The sequence below is a fragment of the Carettochelys insculpta genome, chromosome 12, assembly GCF_033958435.1.
Source record: "Carettochelys insculpta isolate YL-2023 chromosome 12, ASM3395843v1, whole genome shotgun sequence".
NCBI lineage: Eukaryota > Metazoa > Chordata > Testudines > Carettochelyidae > Carettochelys > Carettochelys insculpta.
In genome coordinates, this window is record NC_134148.1 from 32,313,662 (window position 1) to 32,335,374 (window position 21,713).

The 21,713-nt window shown below is 41.5% G+C and overlaps 1 protein-coding gene across 5 annotated transcripts in view; it reads right to left on the reverse strand.

The window, feature by feature from the left end:
• Positions 1-21,713, reverse strand: part of AGBL1 (AGBL carboxypeptidase 1) — a 453,395-nt gene that overhangs the window by 411,958 nt on the left and 19,724 nt on the right. For 2 of the 5 annotated variants that reach the window (XM_075007044.1, XM_075007047.1), the window contains exon 2: positions 306-369. In XM_075007044.1, the coding sequence (XP_074863145.1) occupies positions 306-369 (64 nt within the window). Of the gene's footprint in view, positions 1-305; positions 370-16,611; positions 16,727-21,713 lie in introns of those variants that run through there. The other 3 variants (XM_075007045.1, XM_075007049.1, XM_075007046.1) reach the window with 3 other exon arrangements.

Sequence of the window (21,713 nt, forward strand, 5' to 3'; positions counted from 1 at the left end):
CTGTGCCCTGTGCCCAATTTTAGCCCACCCATCTTCATTCTACATGAGAAGAAGAATGGACCAGCCGAGGGGGTGTTAGCTGAAGCACAGGGGACTGAGATTCAGTTCCCAGATCCACCCTAGATTTCTTGTGAGACCTTGGGCATGTGGGTCCCTGGTCTGTAAAATGCGGACAACAGCACTGTTCCGTGTCATGAGGTGTTGGACTGTAGATACATTTCAAATGTTGTGAGGTACTCAAATTCTGAAAGGGCCATATAAGTACCTAAAACAAAGACAAAGTACCTTAAAACATCAATACTCACCAATGGAGAGAAGGCCTGTGAGAATGCTGAGAACATTGAGGATCACTTCCTTGTCATGGGAATTCTGCAAGAGGAACACACATGCCTATCTTGATGGAAGAATTCAAAATAATGAGGCAAGGGCTCCACTTTCCAAGATATTCAATGCTGTGCTGGGCTGGATTTGAGTGCAGACATCTCTGAGGACCAGAAGCATTGCTGTTCTGCTTGGACAATGGGTACTCCTAGACCCATAGGGGCAATGGGGTTGGCTTGCCTCATGCCAATATGGGTTTTAATGGCCACCTGGTGGCATAATAATCATTCCACATAAAAAGTGGTGTTTAAGAGATGGGGATAGCAGAAGGAACATAAGAACATAAGAATGGCCATACTGGGTCAGACCAAAGGTCCATCCAGCCCAGTATCCCGTCTGCCGAGAGTGGCCAATGCCAGGTACCCCAGAGAAGGAGAACAGAAGACAATGATCAAGTGATTTATCTCCTGCCATCCATCTCCTTCCCTTGTACTGAAGGCTAGGGCACCATACTTTACCCCTGGCTAATAGCCATTTATGGACCTAACCTGCAAAAATTTATCAAGCTCTTTTTTAAACCCTAATAGAGTCCTGGCCTTCACAGCCTCCTCCGGCAAGGAGTTCCACAGGTTGACTGTGCGCTGCGTGAAGAAAAATTTCCTTTTATTAGTTTTGAACCTACTACCCATCAATTTCATTTGGTGTCCCCTAGTTCTTGTATTATGGGAAAAGGTAAATAATTTTTCTATATTCACTTTCTCCACACCATTCATGATTTTATATACCTCTATCATATCGCCCCCTCAATCGCCTCTTTTCCAGACTGAAAAGTCCCAGTCTCTCTAGCCTCTCCCCATATGGGACCCGTTCCAAACCTCTAATCATCTTAGTCGCCCTTTTCTGAACCTCTTCTAATGCCAATATATCTTTTTTGAGGTGAAGAGACCACATCTGCACGCAGTACTCAAGATGTGGGCGTACCATAGTTTTATATAGGGGAAGTATGATATATTTTGTCTTACTATCTATCCCTTTTTTAATAATTCCTAACATCCTATTTGCTTTACTAACTGCCACTGCACACTGCGTGGATGTCTTCAGAGAACTATCCACTATAACTCCAAGATCCCTTTCCTGATCTGTCGTAGCTAAATTTGACCCCATCATGTTGTACGTGTAATTTGGGTTATTTTTTCCAATGTGCATTACCTTACACTTACCCACATTAAATTTCATTTGCCATTTTGCTGCCCAATCACTCAGTTTGCTGAGATCTTTTTGTAGTTCTTCACAATCCCTTTTGGTTTTGACTGTCCCTGAACAACTTGGTGTCATCAGCAAACTTTGCCACCTCACTGCTTACCTCATTTTCTAGATCATTGATGAACAAGTTGAACAGGATCGGTCCCAGGACTGACCCCTGGGGAACACCACTAGTTATCCCCCTCCATTGTGAAAATTTACCATTTATTCCAACCGTTTGTTTTCTGTCTTTTAACCAATTCCCAGTCCATGAAAGGATCTTTCCTCCTATCCCATGACCGCCTAATTTACATAAAAGCCTTTGGTGTGGGACCGTATCAAAGGCTTTCTGGAAATCTAGGTATATTATGTCCACTGGGTGCCCCTTGTCCGCATGTTTATTAACCCCTTCAAAGAATTCTAATAGATTAGTTAGACATGACTTCCCTCTGCAGAACCCATGCTGACTTTTGTCCAACAATTCGTGCTCTTCTACGTGCCTTGCAATTTTATTCTTTACTATTGTTTCTACTAATTTGCCTGGTACTGATGTTAGACTTATCGGTCTATAATTGCCAGGGTCTCCTCTACAGCCTTTTTTAAATATTGGCGTTATATTGGCCGTCTTCCAGTCATTGGGTACCGAAGCGGATTTAAAGGATAGGTTACAAACCACTGTTAATAACTCCGCAATTTCACATTTGAGTTCTTTCAGAACCCTTGGGTGAATACCGTCTGGTCCTGGAGACTTGTTACTATTCAGCTTATCAATTAACTCCAAAACCTCCTCTAATGTCACTTCAATCTGGGAGAGTTCCTCAGATTTGTCACCTAAAAAGACTGGCTCAGATTTAGGAACCTCGGTAACATCCTCAGCCGTGAAGACTGAAGCAAAGAAATCATTTAATCGCTCCGCAATGGCACTGTCTTCCTTGATCGCTCCTTTTATATCTTTATCGTCCAAGGGCCCCACTGCTTTTTTAGCGGGCTTCCTGCTTCTAATGTATTTAAAAAACATTTTACTATCATTTTTTGAATTTTTGGCTAGCTGTTCCTCAAAATCTTTTTTGGCTTTTCTTACGACACTATGACACTTAATTTGGGAGTGTTTGTGTTCCTTTCTATTTTCCTCACTAGGATTTGACTTCCACTTTTTACAAGCTGCCCTTTTCTCTCTCACTGCCTTTGTAACATGGCTGTTAAACCATGGTGGTTCTTTGTTAGGTCTCTTACTGTGTTTTTTCGTTTGAGGTATACATTTAAGTTGGGCCTCTAGTATGGTGTCTTTAAACAGTGTTCATGCAGCTTCCAGGGATTTTAGTTTAGTTACTCTACCTTTTAGTTTCTGTTTAACTAGCTTCCTCATTTTAGTGTAATTCCCCTTTTTGAAATTAAATGCCGGAGTGTGTGACCGCTGCGGTGTTCTTCCCAACACAGGAATATTAAAAGTTGTTATATTGTGGTCACTATTTCCAAGCGGTCCGGTAACAGTTACCTCTTGGACCAGATCCTGCGTTCCAGTCAGGACTAGACTGAGAATTGACTCTCCCCATTGTGGGTTCCTGTACTAGCTGCTCCAAGAAGCAGTCATTTAAGGCATCAAGAAATTTAATCTCTGAATCCCATCCTGAGGTGACATGTACCCAATCAATATGGGGATAATTGAAATCTCCTATTATTACTGTGTTTTTTATTTTGATAGCCTCTCTAATCTCCCTTAACATTTCAGCATCACTATCACTGTCCTGGTTAGGTGGTCGGTAATATATTCCTAATGCCATATTCATATTAGAGGAATGAATTGTTATCCATAATGATTCTATGGAACATTTTGATTCCTTTAGGATTTTTGCTTCATTTGATTCTATATTATCCTTCACATATAGTACCACTCCGCCACCTGCATGACCTGTTCTGTCTTTCTGATATAATTTATATCCCAGTATGATAGTGTCCCACTGATTGTCCTCATTCCACCATGTTTCTGTGATGCCTATTATGTCAACTTCCTCCTTTGATATGAGGTACTCCAGTTCACCCATCTTATTAGACAGACTCCTAGCATTTGTGTAAAAGCACTTTAAAAAACTACCACTATTTATATGTCCGCCTTTCACAGACATGTTGGATTTTTTTATATGCGATTGTTTCACATCTGATCTTGCCCATATATTATTTCCCACGTTCCCTATCTGACTAACTTCTAGGGAATCCCTATCTATGGAGCCTCGTGTAAGAGAAGTCTCCGTCCGATCCAGGTGCTCCCCCGCACCAATCGGCTTTCCCCCACCTCTTAGTTTAAAAACTGCTCTACGACCTTTTTAATGTTTAATGCCAGCAGTCTGGATCCACCTTGATTTAGGAAAGAAAAAATCATTGAGAAACGTCTCCATTTGCACCTTCCTGACCAACACTACTTTGCATATTTCCTTTTTACTTTAGTTTTGCTCTGTCTATATACTCTTCTACTGCACTAGCTGAGCTGATATCATCCCCAGAACACAGTTAAGCATAAACATTCAACCAGGGCCTGCAGGGTACTAAGGACAGCTTTTGCAAAGGAAAAAGTCCATGAAGAGGTGAAATATGGAATAATTTCTGTCACTAATAATTTGTATCCAAGCATTGTGGGCTTAGCCCACCACAGAGATTCCACCATTTACTGAGGATGGAGTTGAGGTTGAATGTTGTTTTTTTCTGAATTTCATTTCTTCCTGTCAGCATTGCCTGGCCAGGTTCTTTTTTTTTTTTTCGTTTTTCAATCCACATCTAAAAATCTGATATCATTTTGGCATTCGGGATATTCTGCAGCCACTTGTTACAATCATTTGATGTCGCAGTCTCATCTTTAAATATTACTTTGTTTCCTATAGTGGAATTTAAGAGCTTGACAGCCACAGGAATTTTAGCAAGATTAAAGGTTTTGTAGTCATACTTGTAATGAAAATTAAGTGAACATTATCTGAAGTATATCATATGGATTTCTACCATAATGTGGATCCAAAAATATCTTGTACTTAAGGGAATGGCATAAATTCAGCTGTACTTGGGGAGAGGGAAACCAGTGCTTAGGCTAACTCCTATAATTAATTGGTATTGGTATAGTAGACACCCACCTGACTCCTCCTTATGCCAAGAGATTCCACAATTGGAGAGTAGATAAGGAATGATGAAGCGGTTAGAATTTGCATTGCCATACAGGATATGTAGGTTTATTTTTCATAGGAATTCTTAACTTAATATAAACCTTATATCGTACACATAATCACCCATCATCCCTGAGAAAAGGCAGGTTCTTTATGCAAGCCACAGTATGGGTTGAACCTCTCTAGTCTGGTTACTTCCAAACCTGACTGGAGTTGAACCAGAGAATTTGCTAAATCACAGGAGATCGATATGATCTAGCATCATTACCAACACTTCCACTGCTTACTGGGCTCTTAGAAGACATTTAGGGGAAGATTAGAGCTAAATAATAGCACAGAACACTGAGAGCCAGGACTGGTGATTGCAAACAAACTTTACGGGACTAAAGGAAACTTGACCACACCTGTGATTAGTGAACATCCAACTAACTAAAATGATGCCAAACCACAGATGTTGCGAGACCAGAAAGTGGCAGACTAGGGAAGTTCAAGCTGTATATGAAATGGAGTCACTTTGTCTCCCACCAACATCATAAAGATAATATATTAAAAATATACTATACCATTCTTCCTGGTGTTTTAGAGGGTTTTAAAACATACCCTACTGTTTAAAATTTAAAGAGGTTTGCCAGGTTTAAAATCTTTGATTGCAGACATTTCGTTACTGAACGGAGTAACATCATCAGTGCCTAGTAAGAGCTCTTCAAACTGTTGTTTATATAGTCCTTTCTATAGTTCTAGAAAGGACTATATAAACAACAGTTTGAAGAGCTCTTACTAGGCACTGATGATGTTACTCCGTTCAGTAATGAAATGTCTGCAATCAAAGATTTTAAACCCGGCAAACCTCTTTAAATTTTAAATAGATCCTCCTGGGTTACCTGTTTTTTATTTGTATTTTAAAATACCCTACTGTTACACTGTCTGGCTAAAGGGGATCTCTTCAGAACCCCCCAGATAGCCAGCCACATCTGGCATGCTTAATATTTTACAGCTGCACCACACAATAGTTTAAGACAGGAAGAGGAGAATCCTTTATCTAATGGAAATGCAGTGAGACTGATAGGAAACCCAAACACAACTTTATGTGTGTTCTCATTGGGTGCATGCATTAAATTATAGTCTTTAATTGCACAGTCATGTATACTTTTTACACAGGTTCCATGCCTTATTCAGTGCATAGGATGGTGCGCAGCAAGTGTATGGGGGTTGTGTAGTTAATGAAGTAATTATCTGTAAAACTCCTTCATCTGTTGTAGAAGCTGCAGGGTGAATAGTGAGTAAGTCAGGAGAGTGCAATGTGGGAATGGTCATTTATTCACAGGTGGCTACTAATAATGTATTCTTCATATTTGGAAACATGAGCAAACTTACTTCCGGCATCTCATAGCTTTAGAATGTTTGACTTTGCAACATTAATAATGTTATTTTAACTTGGGGGAAGAGGTTGCATGTAAAAAGTAAACTGAAAATGCAGGAAATCCATCCAATGGAAGAATATTAGCTTGCACACAGTTGGTCAATAGAATTGGAACATGTAGATCCACCTGACAAACTTCTGCTATCTCTTTTCAATTTTCAGTGATCTTAAAGGTAAAAGACAGCAGTTAGTACCCAACTCACAGCAGGTGCTCACTCCTATGCAGAACTGACCCTTTATGTTCTATCTTTCAGGGATGAACACCCACAAACACAAGGACTTCAACTAGGCATGTCAATTCTAAACACTTGGGGCGTGGGGGAAAATCAAACTGTCCTCTCCGGTTTTGTCTTGTTGCCTCTCTGTATCCTTTTGCCATGTAGGCGAATGGATTTCTCATTTAGATTTCGGCAGTGAAGTCTTGATTGATTTATGTTCCTATTACACCGGGTTGTTTATTTTAGCTGATTGGATTGAGAGTTTCCTAAGCCATTAACACAAATAGTGATGCCACAAGATCTCTTTTGTCATTCTGTGTGCCTTATCAAGGGACTTAAATGGACAAGGAACATGAGGGGCAGGAGGAATTGACCTTAAAAATGTTGAAATTAGAGCCAGCAGAAACTGCTGCACATTCTCTGAACACATTTACTCTGTCTGTGTTCCTTCTATTTGCTTGCCATCAGTGCTCTACTGATGGCATTTGCTGGCAAGTATGTTTCCCTAACCAGTGGGTGACAAATGGGTCCCTACAAAGTCACCTATTGACCTGATCAGCTAGCCAAAAATTGAGGGCCTTAAGAGTTGTTACAAAAAAGAAGAGAAAGTGCTGAGAGTCAGGTGTTTCTCTGATGCAATTTTGTTTACTGACAAAGAATGTCCTGTTTCACAGAACACACGAGGACTCAAACAGCAGAAGACAGTGGTCTTGTTCATGGGTTCAAGACTCCTTGGCTGTTTCTACACATGCCACTTTCGGAGAAGTGAAATATGTTAATGAGGCACATAATTAAATTCCCAGTGCCTCATTAGCATAAGGTCACATGATTTGGAGTCCAGAAGATGGTCTTCTGGACTCCAAAGCACGTGGCCTTATGCTGATGAAGTGTCATAAATTTACATATGCACCTCATTAGCATATTTCAGGCTGTTTATTAGCATGCCACTTTCGGAGAAAGTGGCATGTGTAGAAACAGCCCTTCAGTTGACACCCCACACCAAAACCATCTGCTTCTTCTCTCAGGGTAATTTCTGGACTATGTCTCCTTGACTGCATATCTCTCTGCTCCTTCAGTCACATACACCGTTCCAAGCCATGGACCCTGCATTTGAAATCACTTGGACATCACAATTCACTTTCTAGTTAAGATTTTTCACATACCTGTGTTTTGGGTGCTCTTACTACGCTTTGAGCCACATTACACTAATTTGTTTACATTTATCTTGAGTGTCAGGTTGAAGGGACACAAGCCCCATAACATTAACCAAATCCATAGCAATAGCAAAACACCCCTTGACTTCGCTGGTGCCCAAATTATAACTGGTGAGCACTGGAAAATATTTTTAAAAGTAAATTTTGAATTCATAATAGCGAGTATTCACTTAAGAAGCTGATGTCAAAAAGTTAGATTTATGCAATAAGAAAACAAATTGTCATGATTTCTATGTCCAATACAGGCAGGAAAAAAATTTGCATATGTAGGCTGAGATTTTCAAAGCTGTCAAAGGCTTTTAATTCCCATTTAAAATAAATTAAGTTTAATTAATTAGTACTTGTCACAAGCTATTTGTGAATGAAGTGCCAACAAACAGTTTGTTCAAAGAAACTTACTTAGCAAATAATTTTAAATAACAAATACAGTTGAGAAAAACATAATCTGTGCCAGGACCATAAAAGATATATAAAATAATTATTCAGTGCTAATTACTAGCCCAGCTCTGGCAAAAAAAAGATATTTTAAAGCAATATTTGATAGCACAGGAAGTGTTCAGATACAGAAAGAGGACAGAAGGAGAATTCCACTTGTTAAATTTTTCCATTCCTCTTGCAACATTTATAGATGTTTGTTGTAAGAGATTAACACAAAATAAGCCTCCTCAGATGGAATTTTACTGACAAGATTTTGGGTGTAAGCCAAATTTCACCCACTAAGAACAGTCTCTTACTGTGCTTCATGCCGAGCAGTTGTACAAGGTCTAAATATAAATAAATATATAAAAAGTATAATCCCAAACTACTCAGAAACATTATTTCATTTACCCAGTGTTCCTCATCTTGGTTTCTGTTTAGCACAGCCCCCTCTGTTCCCATGAACTGAGAGTAGAATACTGTTAAATTTGGCTTTGCTTAATCCGCTCCTAAATCGTAGCGTCTCCTTGGCTGTGTCTACACTAGCCCCAAACTTCGAAATGGCCATGCAAATGGCCATTTTGAAGTTTACTAATGAAGCGCCGAAATACATATTCAGCGCTTCATTAGCATGCAGGTGGCCACGGCACTTCAAAATTGACGTGCCTCGCCACCGCGCGGCTCATCCCAATGGGGCTCCTTTTCGAAAGGACCCCGCCGACTTCGAAGTCCCCTTATTCCTATGAGCAGATGGGAATAAGGGGACTTCAAAGTAGGCGGGGTCCTTTCTAAAAGGAGCCCCGTCGGGACGAGCCACGCGGCGGTGAGGCGCGTCAATTTCTAAGTGCCGCGGCTGCCCGCATGCTAATGAAGCTCTGAATATGTATTTCAGCGCTTCATTAGTAAACTTCAAAAGCATGGGGCTAGCGTAGACACAGCCCTTGAGCTTCATCTGACAGCAGTTTGGGAATCAACCTCTAAAATCCTATGGCTTTGGTCAGCTTGCAGAGGTATACCACTTGTCCAGGATTGTGCAGAGCATTAAAAGTACCCCATCTTACAGCTGCTGAAGTAAGAATAAATAATAATATGATTAAATAGAGACATCAGCTTCATTCAACAAATCCAAGAACTTGTTGCAAATACTGTTCTGATAGACAGCTCAAATTTTATGTTCATCTGTTAGTAGTTCAGATGAATCATAGGATTTTAGGGCTAGAAAGGACTTTGAGGCTATGGCTACATTATTTTGGAAGAATGAGGTAACAGCACTTACTTCAAAATAACTGAGCTGTTGTTTAGACTATGCACACGCTACTTAGAAATAATTTCAAAATAGCAGGTGCTTTATTCCAAAATTGGTAACCCTCAAACTGAGAGGAATAATGCCTATTTTGAAACTGCTATTTCACAATAGGCTCTACTGAGACATGGAATAGTGCTATTTCAAAATAAACCATAATGGGTTCCAATGGCACTATCTCAAAATAGCACTATGGATCCAGAAATGCTATTTCAAAATTCATTTTGTGTGTGATTGTGTTATTTCAAAATAAGATATTTCAAAATATCTGTTTCAGAATATCTTATTTCAGAATAGGGCTGCAGTATAGCCATAGCCTAAGAGGCCATCTAATCTAATCCCCTGCACTCAGGGCAGGACCAGATTATATAAATGAGCCCTTAAAAATGTATGTCTAACCCACTCTTAAAAATCTCCAAATGATGGTGGTTCCACAACATCCCTGGGCAATTTATTCCACTGGTGAACTACTCTGACAGTTCAGTTTTTCTCAATGTCCCGTCTAAACCACCTTTGATGCAATTTAAGCCCATTGCTATCTTCTGTGTACTTGAACAACGTTTTGTCCCCTTTAAGTCTTTTGTTCTGCAGACTAAACAAAGTGCCCAATTATTTTTCAGTCTTCCCTCATAGGCAAGTTTTCTAGAACTTTAATTTTTAACTTTTTTATTGCTATTCTCTGACCTTTTTACAACTTGTCCACATCTTTCCTGAAATGCAGCACCCACCCACAACTGAACACAAGCAGCTGAGTAGCGTAGAAGAATTATTTCTCATGTACAGCACTTCTATAAATGCATTCTGTGATGTTTGCTCTTTTTTGCCATAGTGTCATAATTAATTTGCAATTAACTATAAGCCCAAGCTCTCTTTCTGCAATGCTTCGTCCTAGGCAGTCATCAGGACCAACAGCCACCAGAGGTTTGGGGGCAAATTGTTGGCGGCCTGGCTCCATGCCCCTGGAAAGGTCAGAGCCTCAGACAGAAGGGGCAAGACCCAGGGTAGTCAGCCCTCACTGATGCATGGACCATGACACTGCTTGGCCCCCCAATCTTAAGAAGCCACACAAAGCAGTGGAGTGATGCTCCCATGGCATTTCAGAGGGGCCCAGAGCTCCCAGCCACCACTGCTGCCATGGCATTAGTGGCAGCTAGGAACTCCTGGTCCCTTTGAAAGGCCAAGCCCCTATACAGTTGCATCACTTGCCCCTTCTTGTAGGTAATCATTCCCATTTTGTATGTGTGCAAGTGATTGTCCCTTCCGAAGTGGAATATTTTACATTTGTCCTTATTGAATTGCATTCTATACACTGCAGACCATTTTTTCCTATTTATCCAGATTGTTTTGCATTTTATTCCTATTCTCCAAAGCACTTGCAATACCTCCCAGCTTGGTATCATCCACAAACTTTACATCTCAATCTCTGAGGGAGATATTGAACAGAATTTCCAGCTTGATTATGAACCACTGCTAACTAAACTCTGGGAACTTCTTTCCAACCAGTTATGCACCCACTTTATAGTATCTCCACCTGGATTGCTCTTCCCTACTTTGTCTATGATGAGTTCATAAAAGACAGCATGAAAAGTCTTACTAAATTCAAGATATACCACATCTACCCCTTTTCCCCATCCACAAGATATGATATTCTGTCAAAGAAAGCTATTAGGTCAATTTGGCATAATTTGTACATGATAAGCCACAATCAGCGTGGAGTTATCACCTTAGTATCTTAGGTACTTAATTATTTGCTCTATTATCTTCCCGGGTACAGAAGTTACAAAGTCTGGTCTGCAATTCCCCAAGTTGCTCTTATTTCCCTTCCAATGGATTGTCATTATATTTGCCTTTTTTCAGTTCTCTGGAATCTGTCCAGTTCTCCATAACGCTCCAAAAGTAATCACTAATGGCTCAGATATCTCCTCAGTCAGCGCCTTAAATATCGTAGGATGTATTTCATCCAAGTAATTTTTAACTTGTTCTTTTGCTATTTTAGCCCCTGATCCTATCTATTTTTTATTGGCATTCACTATGTTAAATGTCCAATCACTACTAATATTTCATGTCCCCATGTTTGCTTCCACAGATTCTGCAAAAGTAAGGTATGTGTTATTCAGGGAGAATGCAAAGTTATGGTTTAGCTTTCGGAAAGGGAACATTGGCCACAGTGTCAAGTTATCGTCTATGCTTTCAGAAAAGTGCTATAGGACTTTCAACATCCCCTCTGAGCAGCCACCAGAGATGGGATGGTAATCTACCCCTCCTGATGGACAGCAGCAAGTTAGGCACCCCTGCTCCCCAGTAGTGCTGAAATAGATTTTGCATGAACCTTCACCTCATTTGTCAGGATGGAAGAATTTCACCAAATGAGCCACACTAGCACCTGAGAACTTTTATTGTAAGCAAGTAAGCATCACAGCTGAAGAAGATGCCCAGAAAGAAATCCAACAGCTGTAATTTATTCTGTATTATATTTACCAATAAATATTTCGAAAAAATCTCACAAAGCTGTTACATCACCCACAGTAATAATAAATGGACAATTAAAGAAGTTACTCTCCCAAAATTATGTGTCTGGATATTTTTTATTCTCTGATCATATTTATCATTTTATATTATCTCAAAGTTATAAAGTATTGGCAACTGCCACAGTCATAGAATACTAGAAATGGAAGGGATCTTGAGAGGTCATCCAATCCAGTTTCCTGCTCTCATGGCAGGACCAGGTACTGTCTAGACCATCCATGGTAAATATCTGTCTAAGCTGTTCTTAAATATTTCCAGGGATGGAGATTCCACAGCCTCGCTAGGCAATTTATGACAGTGTTTTTTCTCATGTTGAACCTAAACTTCCCTTGCTGCAGTTTAAGCCCATTGCTTCTTGTCCTATCCTCCAGCCAAGGAGAACAATTTTTCTCCCTCGTTCTGGTAACCCCCTTTTAGGTACTTGAAAATCGCTATCGTGTCCCCTCTAAGTCTTCTCTTTTCTGAACTAAACAAGGCCAGTTCTTTCAGTCTTCCCTCAAAGTTTACATTCTCTAGACCTTAAATCATTCTTGCTGCTCTTCTCTGGACCTTCTGTGATTTGTGCACATCGTAATTCAAATATGATGTCCAGAACTGGACATAATTCTCCAAGTGAGGCCTAATCAATGCAAAGAAGAGTGGAATAATGACTTTTCATGACTTGCTCACAACACTCCAGATCTGAACATCCTCAAAATCTGGATTTGGACTAGCGTTTTAGTCTGGACTCATCTCTAATCGAAATTATTTTTACAAAAGCAAACAATAAGGAACTGGTGGAAATCATGTGTGTCTGGGAATATGCTATGTATACAAGGAACTATGCAATAGAAAATACAGTAGAGTGCACTAATATACCTCCTTTCACCTGAAATTTACAAAGCCCTTCACAAACAATAAGCTTCATAATACACTTCCCACATCATGAAGCAGATCACCATCATTACCCCCTGCCTGTTGAGTGTCTCTCTTTTCTGTTTGGTTTGATGAGAAGCTATCCCATTCCAGGCACATCCCATTTTCCTGGCACAACCAAACTTCTACCTTGCCTTAAGTTATGGTAAGAGATGATAAATTTGGTGGTCGTCTCTCTTACCATTTAGGAAGAGTTCTTGAACAAACAGGCAGACAGTCTCAAATATATAGTAGATGACATTCATTCCTGCAGACAAGGGCTAGTCAACACTGAATCCATCAACCTAGGGTGTAGGTAGTCCGTTGTGTCCGACGATGATGTCTTGAGCTTGCACAGGCTCATTGGTTGTGGACTCGCATGTGGCTGAGGAGTCCAAGTTTGAACAGCATGGGCATCCACGGGGGGGGGCAAGGGAATTGTCCTGGCTCTGTTGGAGTGGCTGCTGCTGTTGCTTTCTTCCTCTCATGAGCATCAGTGAGGCATACGTGTTGCTGCTCTGCAAAATTGTCATATGCGTGTCGTACGAGAGCACACCAGCCTGTTTGGTCTTTTGCATGCTGCTCTAGCTGATCTGGTTTTAAACCAGTGTGAGCAATATTGGCCTTCACGCAGTCTTTATATCTCTTGCGAGGCCTACCTTGATTCCTTTTGCCCTGGGAGAGTTCACCATAGAGGAGTTGCTTAGGGATTCTTGTCTCCTCCATTCATATGATGTGCCCTGTCCAGTGAAGCTGGGCTTTCAGAATCATAGCTTTGATGTTCGTGGTTCCTGCTCTGTCCAGGACTTCCAGGTTCATAACTCTATCGATCTTGCCCTAGTTCTCTGTAAAGTGGTGAATTTCACCTACACTACTGGAAAGGATGTGCAGGTATTTTACATGACTTCAATGCAACGCTATGTATGAGGGTAATTTGCAGACTGTCAAGGAAAAGAGGCATTTATTCATAGCTGGATATCTGCAGCAATTAGGACCTGATGGCCTGTAATTTCCTGAATCCCTTTTTTCTCTCCTTTTTATAAACACATATGTCCTTGTGTAAAAGATCCTCCTGATACAAGGCTCTTTTGTGTCACTTGCTCCTTCTATTACTAATGCATCTCTCAGAGCAATTACTGTATTATGAACTAGTGGCAAAACACATTATTATATAACCTTAAAATGCTTCTATCAAATTGAGAGTGGTTTAAAAAAAATCAAGAAACTTTGAGATAAATCAAAATGCCTGATATTTTGCAAGGGACTTTTAAATTGTTCTTTAATGTTCATTCAGTAATTAGTACTCCAGATAATTTCCTCTCAGGGTTAATCTCTTATTTCCCAACGAGTGGCTTGTGATATTTAGGGACTAGGGCCAGATTTAATGCTATCGTCATTCATTTCTTCCATTTTTAAAAATCTATCCTCTACATCTATGCAGAATTATCTCTGTTTATTGCCATTATTCTGTCATCATTCTTTCATAATAAGGTTTTTATACGGCTTCAGAGATTCTTGCATAATGATATATATCAGGGTTAACTCCTACTGTTTGTATTTATATGATTTATACATGTACTATTATTGTATTTTAATTATAAAATAACTACAGAAATTTAAAAAAAAACCAGCTATTTGGTTCACATATTCAGCCTTCCCAGGACACAGCTGGAAGCTAAGTTTAAAAATGACACGAGAAACAGCTTTATGGCTGTTGATTTTTCTTGTGATGTTGAAAAAACAGCAAGACAAATGCTACAATCTGCATGCAGAATACTTTATAGTGGACACTCCAGGGACTACAGAGTTGCCCAAAAAAAATGTGTTTGTAAATTAAAGAAATCTTTGCAAGATAAAGTATTTGTCATAATCCAAGTGGTCCCTGAGATCCAGGAAAAATGTCCAAGTGTGCTTGTTAATACAACCATAGACTCGGAGATAAGAGCAGTCTGTAATATGGGGCATTTTCAGTCCTCTTGAAAAGCCACACAGCAAGTGCAAGTTTGTACTAAGTGGAAATAAGATAGCCGTAATGAATAGAGATGATGGAGTCACTGCAAGGCCTACTCCTCTGTTTCGTTCAGATGAGGCAAGGTAAGGGAACAGCTATGCTTTTTCCTCAGTCAATATTATAATAGTCCTGGGCCCAGAAAACTCTGCCACTAGGGTGATCTTCCTTTGCTGTACATTAATTCATTTACCCTTTGCAGGCTGGAGTGACAATGTAGAGTAAGGAACTTCCTAATAAAATTCAACCTCTATTCTTGTTTCTTGCTGTGGTGCCCTGCTGGCTGCACTTATCTAGCCCAGTGTCATTAATACTTCATCTGGGACAAAAAGATATGTCTTTGATTCAGTCGGCTCTATTTAACACCTGCAGGGGCATGAGTAGTGGAAACAAATGGCTGCCAACAATCAACAGCATGTCTTTTTCCTACTGTAGACAGACTGAAAATGATTAATTTTATTTTCTAATATGGGACATCTTGACTTCAGTAAAGTGTTTGATACCATCTCACATGACCTTCTCATAAACGAACAAGGGACATGCAAACTAGATGGAGCTACCATAAGATTGGTGCAAAATTGGTTGGAAAACCATTCCCAGAGAGTACTTATCAATAGCTCACAGTCCTGTTAGAAAGGTGTAATGAAAAGGATCTGACAGGAATCCATTCTGTTCAATACCTTCATTAATTATTTTTAGGTAGTAGCATAGAGTGAATACACTTATGAAGCTTGGGAACAATATCCAAGCTGGGAGACATTGTAAGTATTTTGGAACAGAGGATTAAAATTCAAGATGATCTAGATACACTGGAGAAATCATCTACAGTAAAGAAGATGACATCCAATAAGGACTAATGCAGAGTACTCCATTTAGGAAGGAACAATCATTTGCACACACACAAAATGGGAAATGATGGCCTAGAAAGGAGTATTTCAGAAAAGGATCTTGGGGTCATAGTGGACCACAAACTAAGTATAAATCAACAGTGTGGCACTGTTACAAAAAAAAAGCAAATATTATTCTGAGATGTATTAGTAGGAGCGTTGTACATAAGGCTTCAGAAGTAACTGTGTTCTACTCCATGCTGATAAGGGCTCAGGTGGAGGATTATGTCAATTTCAGGAAAGATATGGAGAAATTGGAGAAGGTCCAGAGAAGATCAACAAAAACAAAGGTCTAGAAGACACGATCTGATGTAAGATTGAAAAAAAATGGATTTGCTTATTTTGGAAAAGAGAAGACTGGGAGGAGAGATAATAAACATTTTCAGATACATAAAAAGTAGTTACAAGGAAAAGGGAGAGCTAAGCTTTTAAGTTTTCCAAATCATAATGAGGAATAAATTCTATTATGAAAAGCTGTTAATGAACTAACATGTATGACTAGTAGCACAACAAGGGTAATAGCAACATTGTTTAGAAACCACCTTTCATTTAGATTTTGGCAATGTTTCTTTAATATCAAAACCCTAGTCTCCCTTAATAGGAAGCCAAGTTTTTGAAGAGTATGCCCTGTACGCTTATCTTTGAGACCACTCTATAACAATGCCTTTAAAATGTATCTGTGACTCATGAACGAGATACAGAGTGAAAGAAAGCGGACTCCTCCATATAAAAGAAGGATTTTTTTTTTACTCATGGACTTGCCAGGTTGGCTGCGCACAAAAAGCACATTTGACCTCATCCCATGTATATCTGTTCAGCTGGCGTTTTATTAGCCCTGTACAAGTAAATGAGGTCACCTCCAAGCTTTCAGTGGGAAAACGTGACAGGAGTTAAACTTAGAAATGCCATCTTGCCTTACTGCACTAGTTAACACACCCCAAAGAGGAGATCTCTGGGTAATGTGGCTGAGGGAGAACAGCAAAGAAATAAAAGAGAAGCCAAGCTAAGAAACCACCTTCACTGGCCTGTTACTGCCTCACCCTGTGCAGCAGGACTGCACTGCTTCTTCATTTAAGGCCTTCGACACCCACAGAAATTTAAGCGATAGCATTGGTCCAATATTCACAGACCTAAAAAGGCAAAAAGCACAATATCAATTTACATGCCACTCTCCTCCATTCACACACTCATTCTCCTCATGGCAATACACCTAGAATAGCTCTGCTTGAATTCAGAGTTCTCGGAACTGAGGATTTACATATGGTCCTGAAACACATGAACAGCCAATGAGGCAGCAGAAGCTGAACTGTGCATCCATCAGTTTCTGAGGAATCACTGCAAAGTGATGTCACTCGTGTTTTACGCAATCCTTGCCTTCCATTGAAAAAGTTTCTTCCCACCCACAGTGCGGCAATGATCCACTGTGTAATGAAATTTTGGCGGCAAGAAGGCAAAAGGGATGGATTACCTGAAGATTACAAAAGCCATCTTTTACTCAGTCAGACATCAACCGATGTCTCTCTGCCCTAACACTGAGCAAACGGTCTTGATGAGATGATCTGGTGTCTGAGAGGCAGGGCTATATTCCAGTGACAAACTGGCAGCAGCATTTGGCTAATGCTAGAAACCAGTCCCTGTCAGGGCAGAATGTACTATTTGAATGTCAGGACCACCACAGGGCTAAAGTATTTTTGTCTCCCATTTTTTTCCCAGTCCTTTCTCATCTAGAATCATAACTGGGCACGTCCAGTGTAACAATGGTCCTGAACACTTTATGGTGACAAGACTAGGACCAAGCTTGCCCATGTCCACTGGAAACACGACCCTCCCTTTTGCTCAGCCAGACACTGGCTGCCTCCTGTTCAGATGCCCAGTGTTCAGAGTTTACACTTAAAGTTGCTCCCCAAGGTCAGGCCTGTCAATGGGGGTATGCCAAAAGGGACAGTTGCCCTGGGGACTGGCCTTTCAAGGGTGCCTGGCGCTTCAGCAGCAGTGGTGGACAGAGCTCCAGGCCCCTTTGAAGTGCTGGTAGCACCACTCTACACAGCTGTGGGGGGCCCATCACCACCAACAGTGCTATGGGTGACTGCCTTTGGCCCTGCCTCTTCCACCACTGGCCCCACCCCTTCCGGGGGCATGGAGCCAAACCCCCCTCCCACTTTTCCATGGGTCCCATGGTGCTGTCGGCCCCCTGCCCACAGTGTTCCATCTGAAACATGGCTGCTCAGAATTGGACCTTAGCCTGAGGCAAGCACGCCCTCAAAACACATGAGGAACATCCCCAAAGGAGGATTCTACCCAACAGAGAAAATCTCATGAGGGTAGCACTCCTCTCTCCAATTTCCTCTAGAAACTGTCCCCATTTTGGCCTATGATGCTGGTTTATTCCTGGAGGAGCAGAGTCCATTTGTTCCTGTGACTTCATCAGTTCAGCATTTTAATCACAGGAAAAGGTCAGGTGGACCATTGCCCCTCCTCCCCTTGATCTGCAGCGTTGATGGGAGGGGGAAGCACTAAGTTTGCCAAACAAGCTGCTTAATGGAAATCTCTCTCTCAAGAAGGAAAAGAAGGAGTACAGTTTTATCTCCATTAGACTATTACTGCTGCCTTGTCCTTCCACAAGGAATGTTATGCCAAGATTTCAAAGCGCTGTATTGATGTTGAGCCACTCTCAATTGTGCTCTGAATAGGGCTTATAAAACAGTTACTTATCAACAGTGCTTTCTTTGTGCTGGTACTTTCTGGTACTGAGTACTGGCACTTCAGGGCAGCCCCTGCAATGGGATTGGCTATGGGGGGCAGTGTGGGAGAAGCTGGCTGAGTATCAGCTCCTCTTTTTAGTTAAAAAAAAAAAAAAAAGCACGGCCTATCAACATGACTTAGGGTGACAGTCCATATCATTCTAATGAACTAAACCTTCCAAGTTCTCAGCAAGGTATATGAGTGCCAGCCCCAGTTGCTGTCCAGTTGGGGAAGCAAAAGCATACAGGTTAAACATGTTACAGAAGGACCAATAGAAATTAAGGCAGGTGGGGTAATATCTTTTATTGGCCTAGTGTCTGTCTCTGTCAGATCTGAGAATAAAGCCAGGTCATCTACCTTTCACTCTTAGGCTTTAGCCACTAAAACAAACTGTTTTGCTGTCACTGTTCCAAGATGATAAAAGAAGAGCAAGCCTGGGACCAGAAACAAAAGATGGGGTGAGATTTATTGCCACCTACCGAAATCAAATTTGCACCAACCTCAATTGAGAGCCAGCAGCAATTCTGAAAATTGCATTTAATAGATATAAAAGACCTCTTACGATAACAAACTGAAGTAAAACACAGCGCTGTAGCATCCTCCACAAGGTAGGTGTTTCAGAAAAGACACAGATTTTGTTGCCAAAGTATCCATTTGTTGGAAGCTGGGGGCAGGGGGAAGGGAGAGGGGAAGAGAAGCCAGGAGCAGTTATTTCCCTGCAGAACCTTTGGATTGCCCAATTTTTAAATGATATTCATCATGAAGGTTTTGTTACCACCATTAATTCCACTTCAACCTACAGTACCTCTTTAAAAAACAAGTTGCATTTTTCCGAGTGAATAGTCTGAAGAGAAATAAACAACCAGTCCCTCCCACAAAGCATTAAGGGCTAGCTTTGCCCTCCGAACTTCCTCTTAAGCGGATGCTACTCCAGGAATCACTAGCACAACTGGAAATGAACAAATCCACTCTCTTCTGTGCAGTTTGGCAGTGCCCTTCAGAAGGAGATTCTCCATCATTCTCTGTTCTCTTTGGAAAACATGAAGGAAGTGTTAAATACAACTTATTATGAAACCTAAGAACAAATCTTTGGCTTCCAAGGACACATTAATTGCCATAAAAGATGGTGACTCTCCACTGAATAAAGTAGTTCAGAGTAAAGGGACGTGGAGTTCCAGACAACTATAAGGTGTCTAGTTTTCCCTTATATTAAGACTACTAGACCTTTGTCACAAAAGCTATAGTTGCAGTAACAAGAAATGCCCTGCCTTGCTCATGTACAGGTGGGAAATAAGCCCATTCTCCAAAATTTAAACCTAAATCCAGAATTCTGGGTTGTTTGATATTCTGATTCAGCACCTTGTTAAGATAGGTTCAGCCTCAAAGAGCCAGGGGTGGGGGCAGAAAATGGAGCCAAATTTCCCAAAATTTTGAGCATTTGAGACCATGCTCTTGGTTTAAGTTCATCTCCAGTCAGGGCTGTCCTTAGAGAGGTGTGGGGCCCAGGAAAATCACTTATATGGGGCCCCCTTAACTTTTTTTTTACAGGCAATGGGGCCCTGATCCAACTCCATCAACCTGCAGGCTTCCCCATCTGCCATGATTAGAACTGGCAATTAATTCCTGTCCTCCCTAAATACAGGGAACCTCCCCAGTCTCCCACCTCAAGACATCTAGAGCAGGGACCTTCAGACTGCAGTACACAATACATTCCCCTCCTAGCATATCCTCCCTGCATGCCTGTCCCTGCCCAGGAAGCATTCACATGCATAATTCACCACTTCCCCCAACAAAGACCAGTCACCCTCCTATCAAAGTGGAATTGCCACCACAAACTGACTCACAAACTGCAGCTCCCTCCAGCAGGCATCAATTCCAAAACTCCATTGATCTAAGAGGGTGGCTATTAACTTGTCCTTAGTTATGTTAACTGATGGTGAGGTAAGTTCACACCATCTGTCTCATTGAAGACAATGAGATCTGGCTGTCATTCAGCCAGACATTTAGTACCTCACTCTCTGCAGGGAACAAGGTGCGTTTTTTTCTGTGAGGGTAGGGGGTAGCCTGTATTTCAGGGGTCCCAAAATGTGGATCACTAGTGATACTACTTCTCCAGGAGGCAGATTCCCAAGCAATTCAGTGTAACCATTCAGATTTTAGAGCACTTGGAAAAGTTTTGTTTTGAAGCTCATAAAACAATGGGAGTTGTTAGAAGCTCTCTTCTGCTCTTCTGTAATTTGCCTGTTCTACTGTGGGCCCTGGTACTGTGGAGAGGGGAACCCCAAGGCTGGAGTCTGCTGCTGGAGAGCTGAAAATGGCCAGGGGGATCCTGAGGCAGGGGGAGGGGTGATAAAGTTTGCCCCTGCCCTTGTGGCAAGCCTCCACCACCCAGTGCCAGAAGAGGGGAGAAATGGAAGTGAAAGGGGAAGGTGTGAAGCACTGAGAGGATACCAGTGCTGGGCAAGGGATGAGAGATGTGGCTGGAGACTGGCTAGAGCTTCCCTGTGCAATGAGGGGGCTCCTGTGTGGTCAGGAGCTGCTGATAGAGGGTCCCACCATCAGAAAAGAGAAGAGCCTGTTGGTTCCTTTGAAGTGGAAGCCTGGAAAGGCAAGGGCAGGAGCAACCTGTTCAATATAGCCTGCTGGAGTGACATTTGTGGATGGGATAATGGGGAGCACTAGGTCCCTGTAACAGCTAGCAGGTGACTCCAGGACCTGGCAGAGTAAAACAGTGCATTTGGGTCACCTGCTGCAGAGACTGAGAAGCCCAAGTCCAGTAGGGCTGCGGGCAAGAAAAAGAAATTAATACCCAGCGCAGAGCATTCAGGAGGGCATGGGTCTGACCCCTGTTGCTAGCGCCAGACCTGCTGATGGCCCTGTCTATATACCCCTGAAGTGCAGGTCCCACTGAAGCATGATGCCCAGAGCAGTTGACCTGGTCCATCCTATGAACGGGACAGCTCTGTCTCCATTAACAAAGAGCAGTTGTGAACGTAGCTTACATACACAATTACCAGGAGAGCCCTGCATGGATACAAATTTCTAGCTTTGGCTGTAGCTATCCAGAGGCAGAAATTTGTATCTGCACAGGGCTCTAGTTACCCACGGCTGCAGGTACGGTTAACCTATATGTATGCACAATTGCATTGATTGTGTCTGCAAATTAGTGTGTAATTGCATGAGCAGTTGTGTGGCCCATACCTCCCTCCAGCCATCCACAACCTCTGGGACAGATTTGGTTTTAATGGCCAGAAAGGGATATAACTCAATCTTGTCTGCTAGAAATTCACATTCCCCCATATCACTCTCCACTGGAGGGAATATTGTGTCTGTCATGCAAGATGGCTTTGGTCTGTGCCTGGGAGCTTTGCTCCA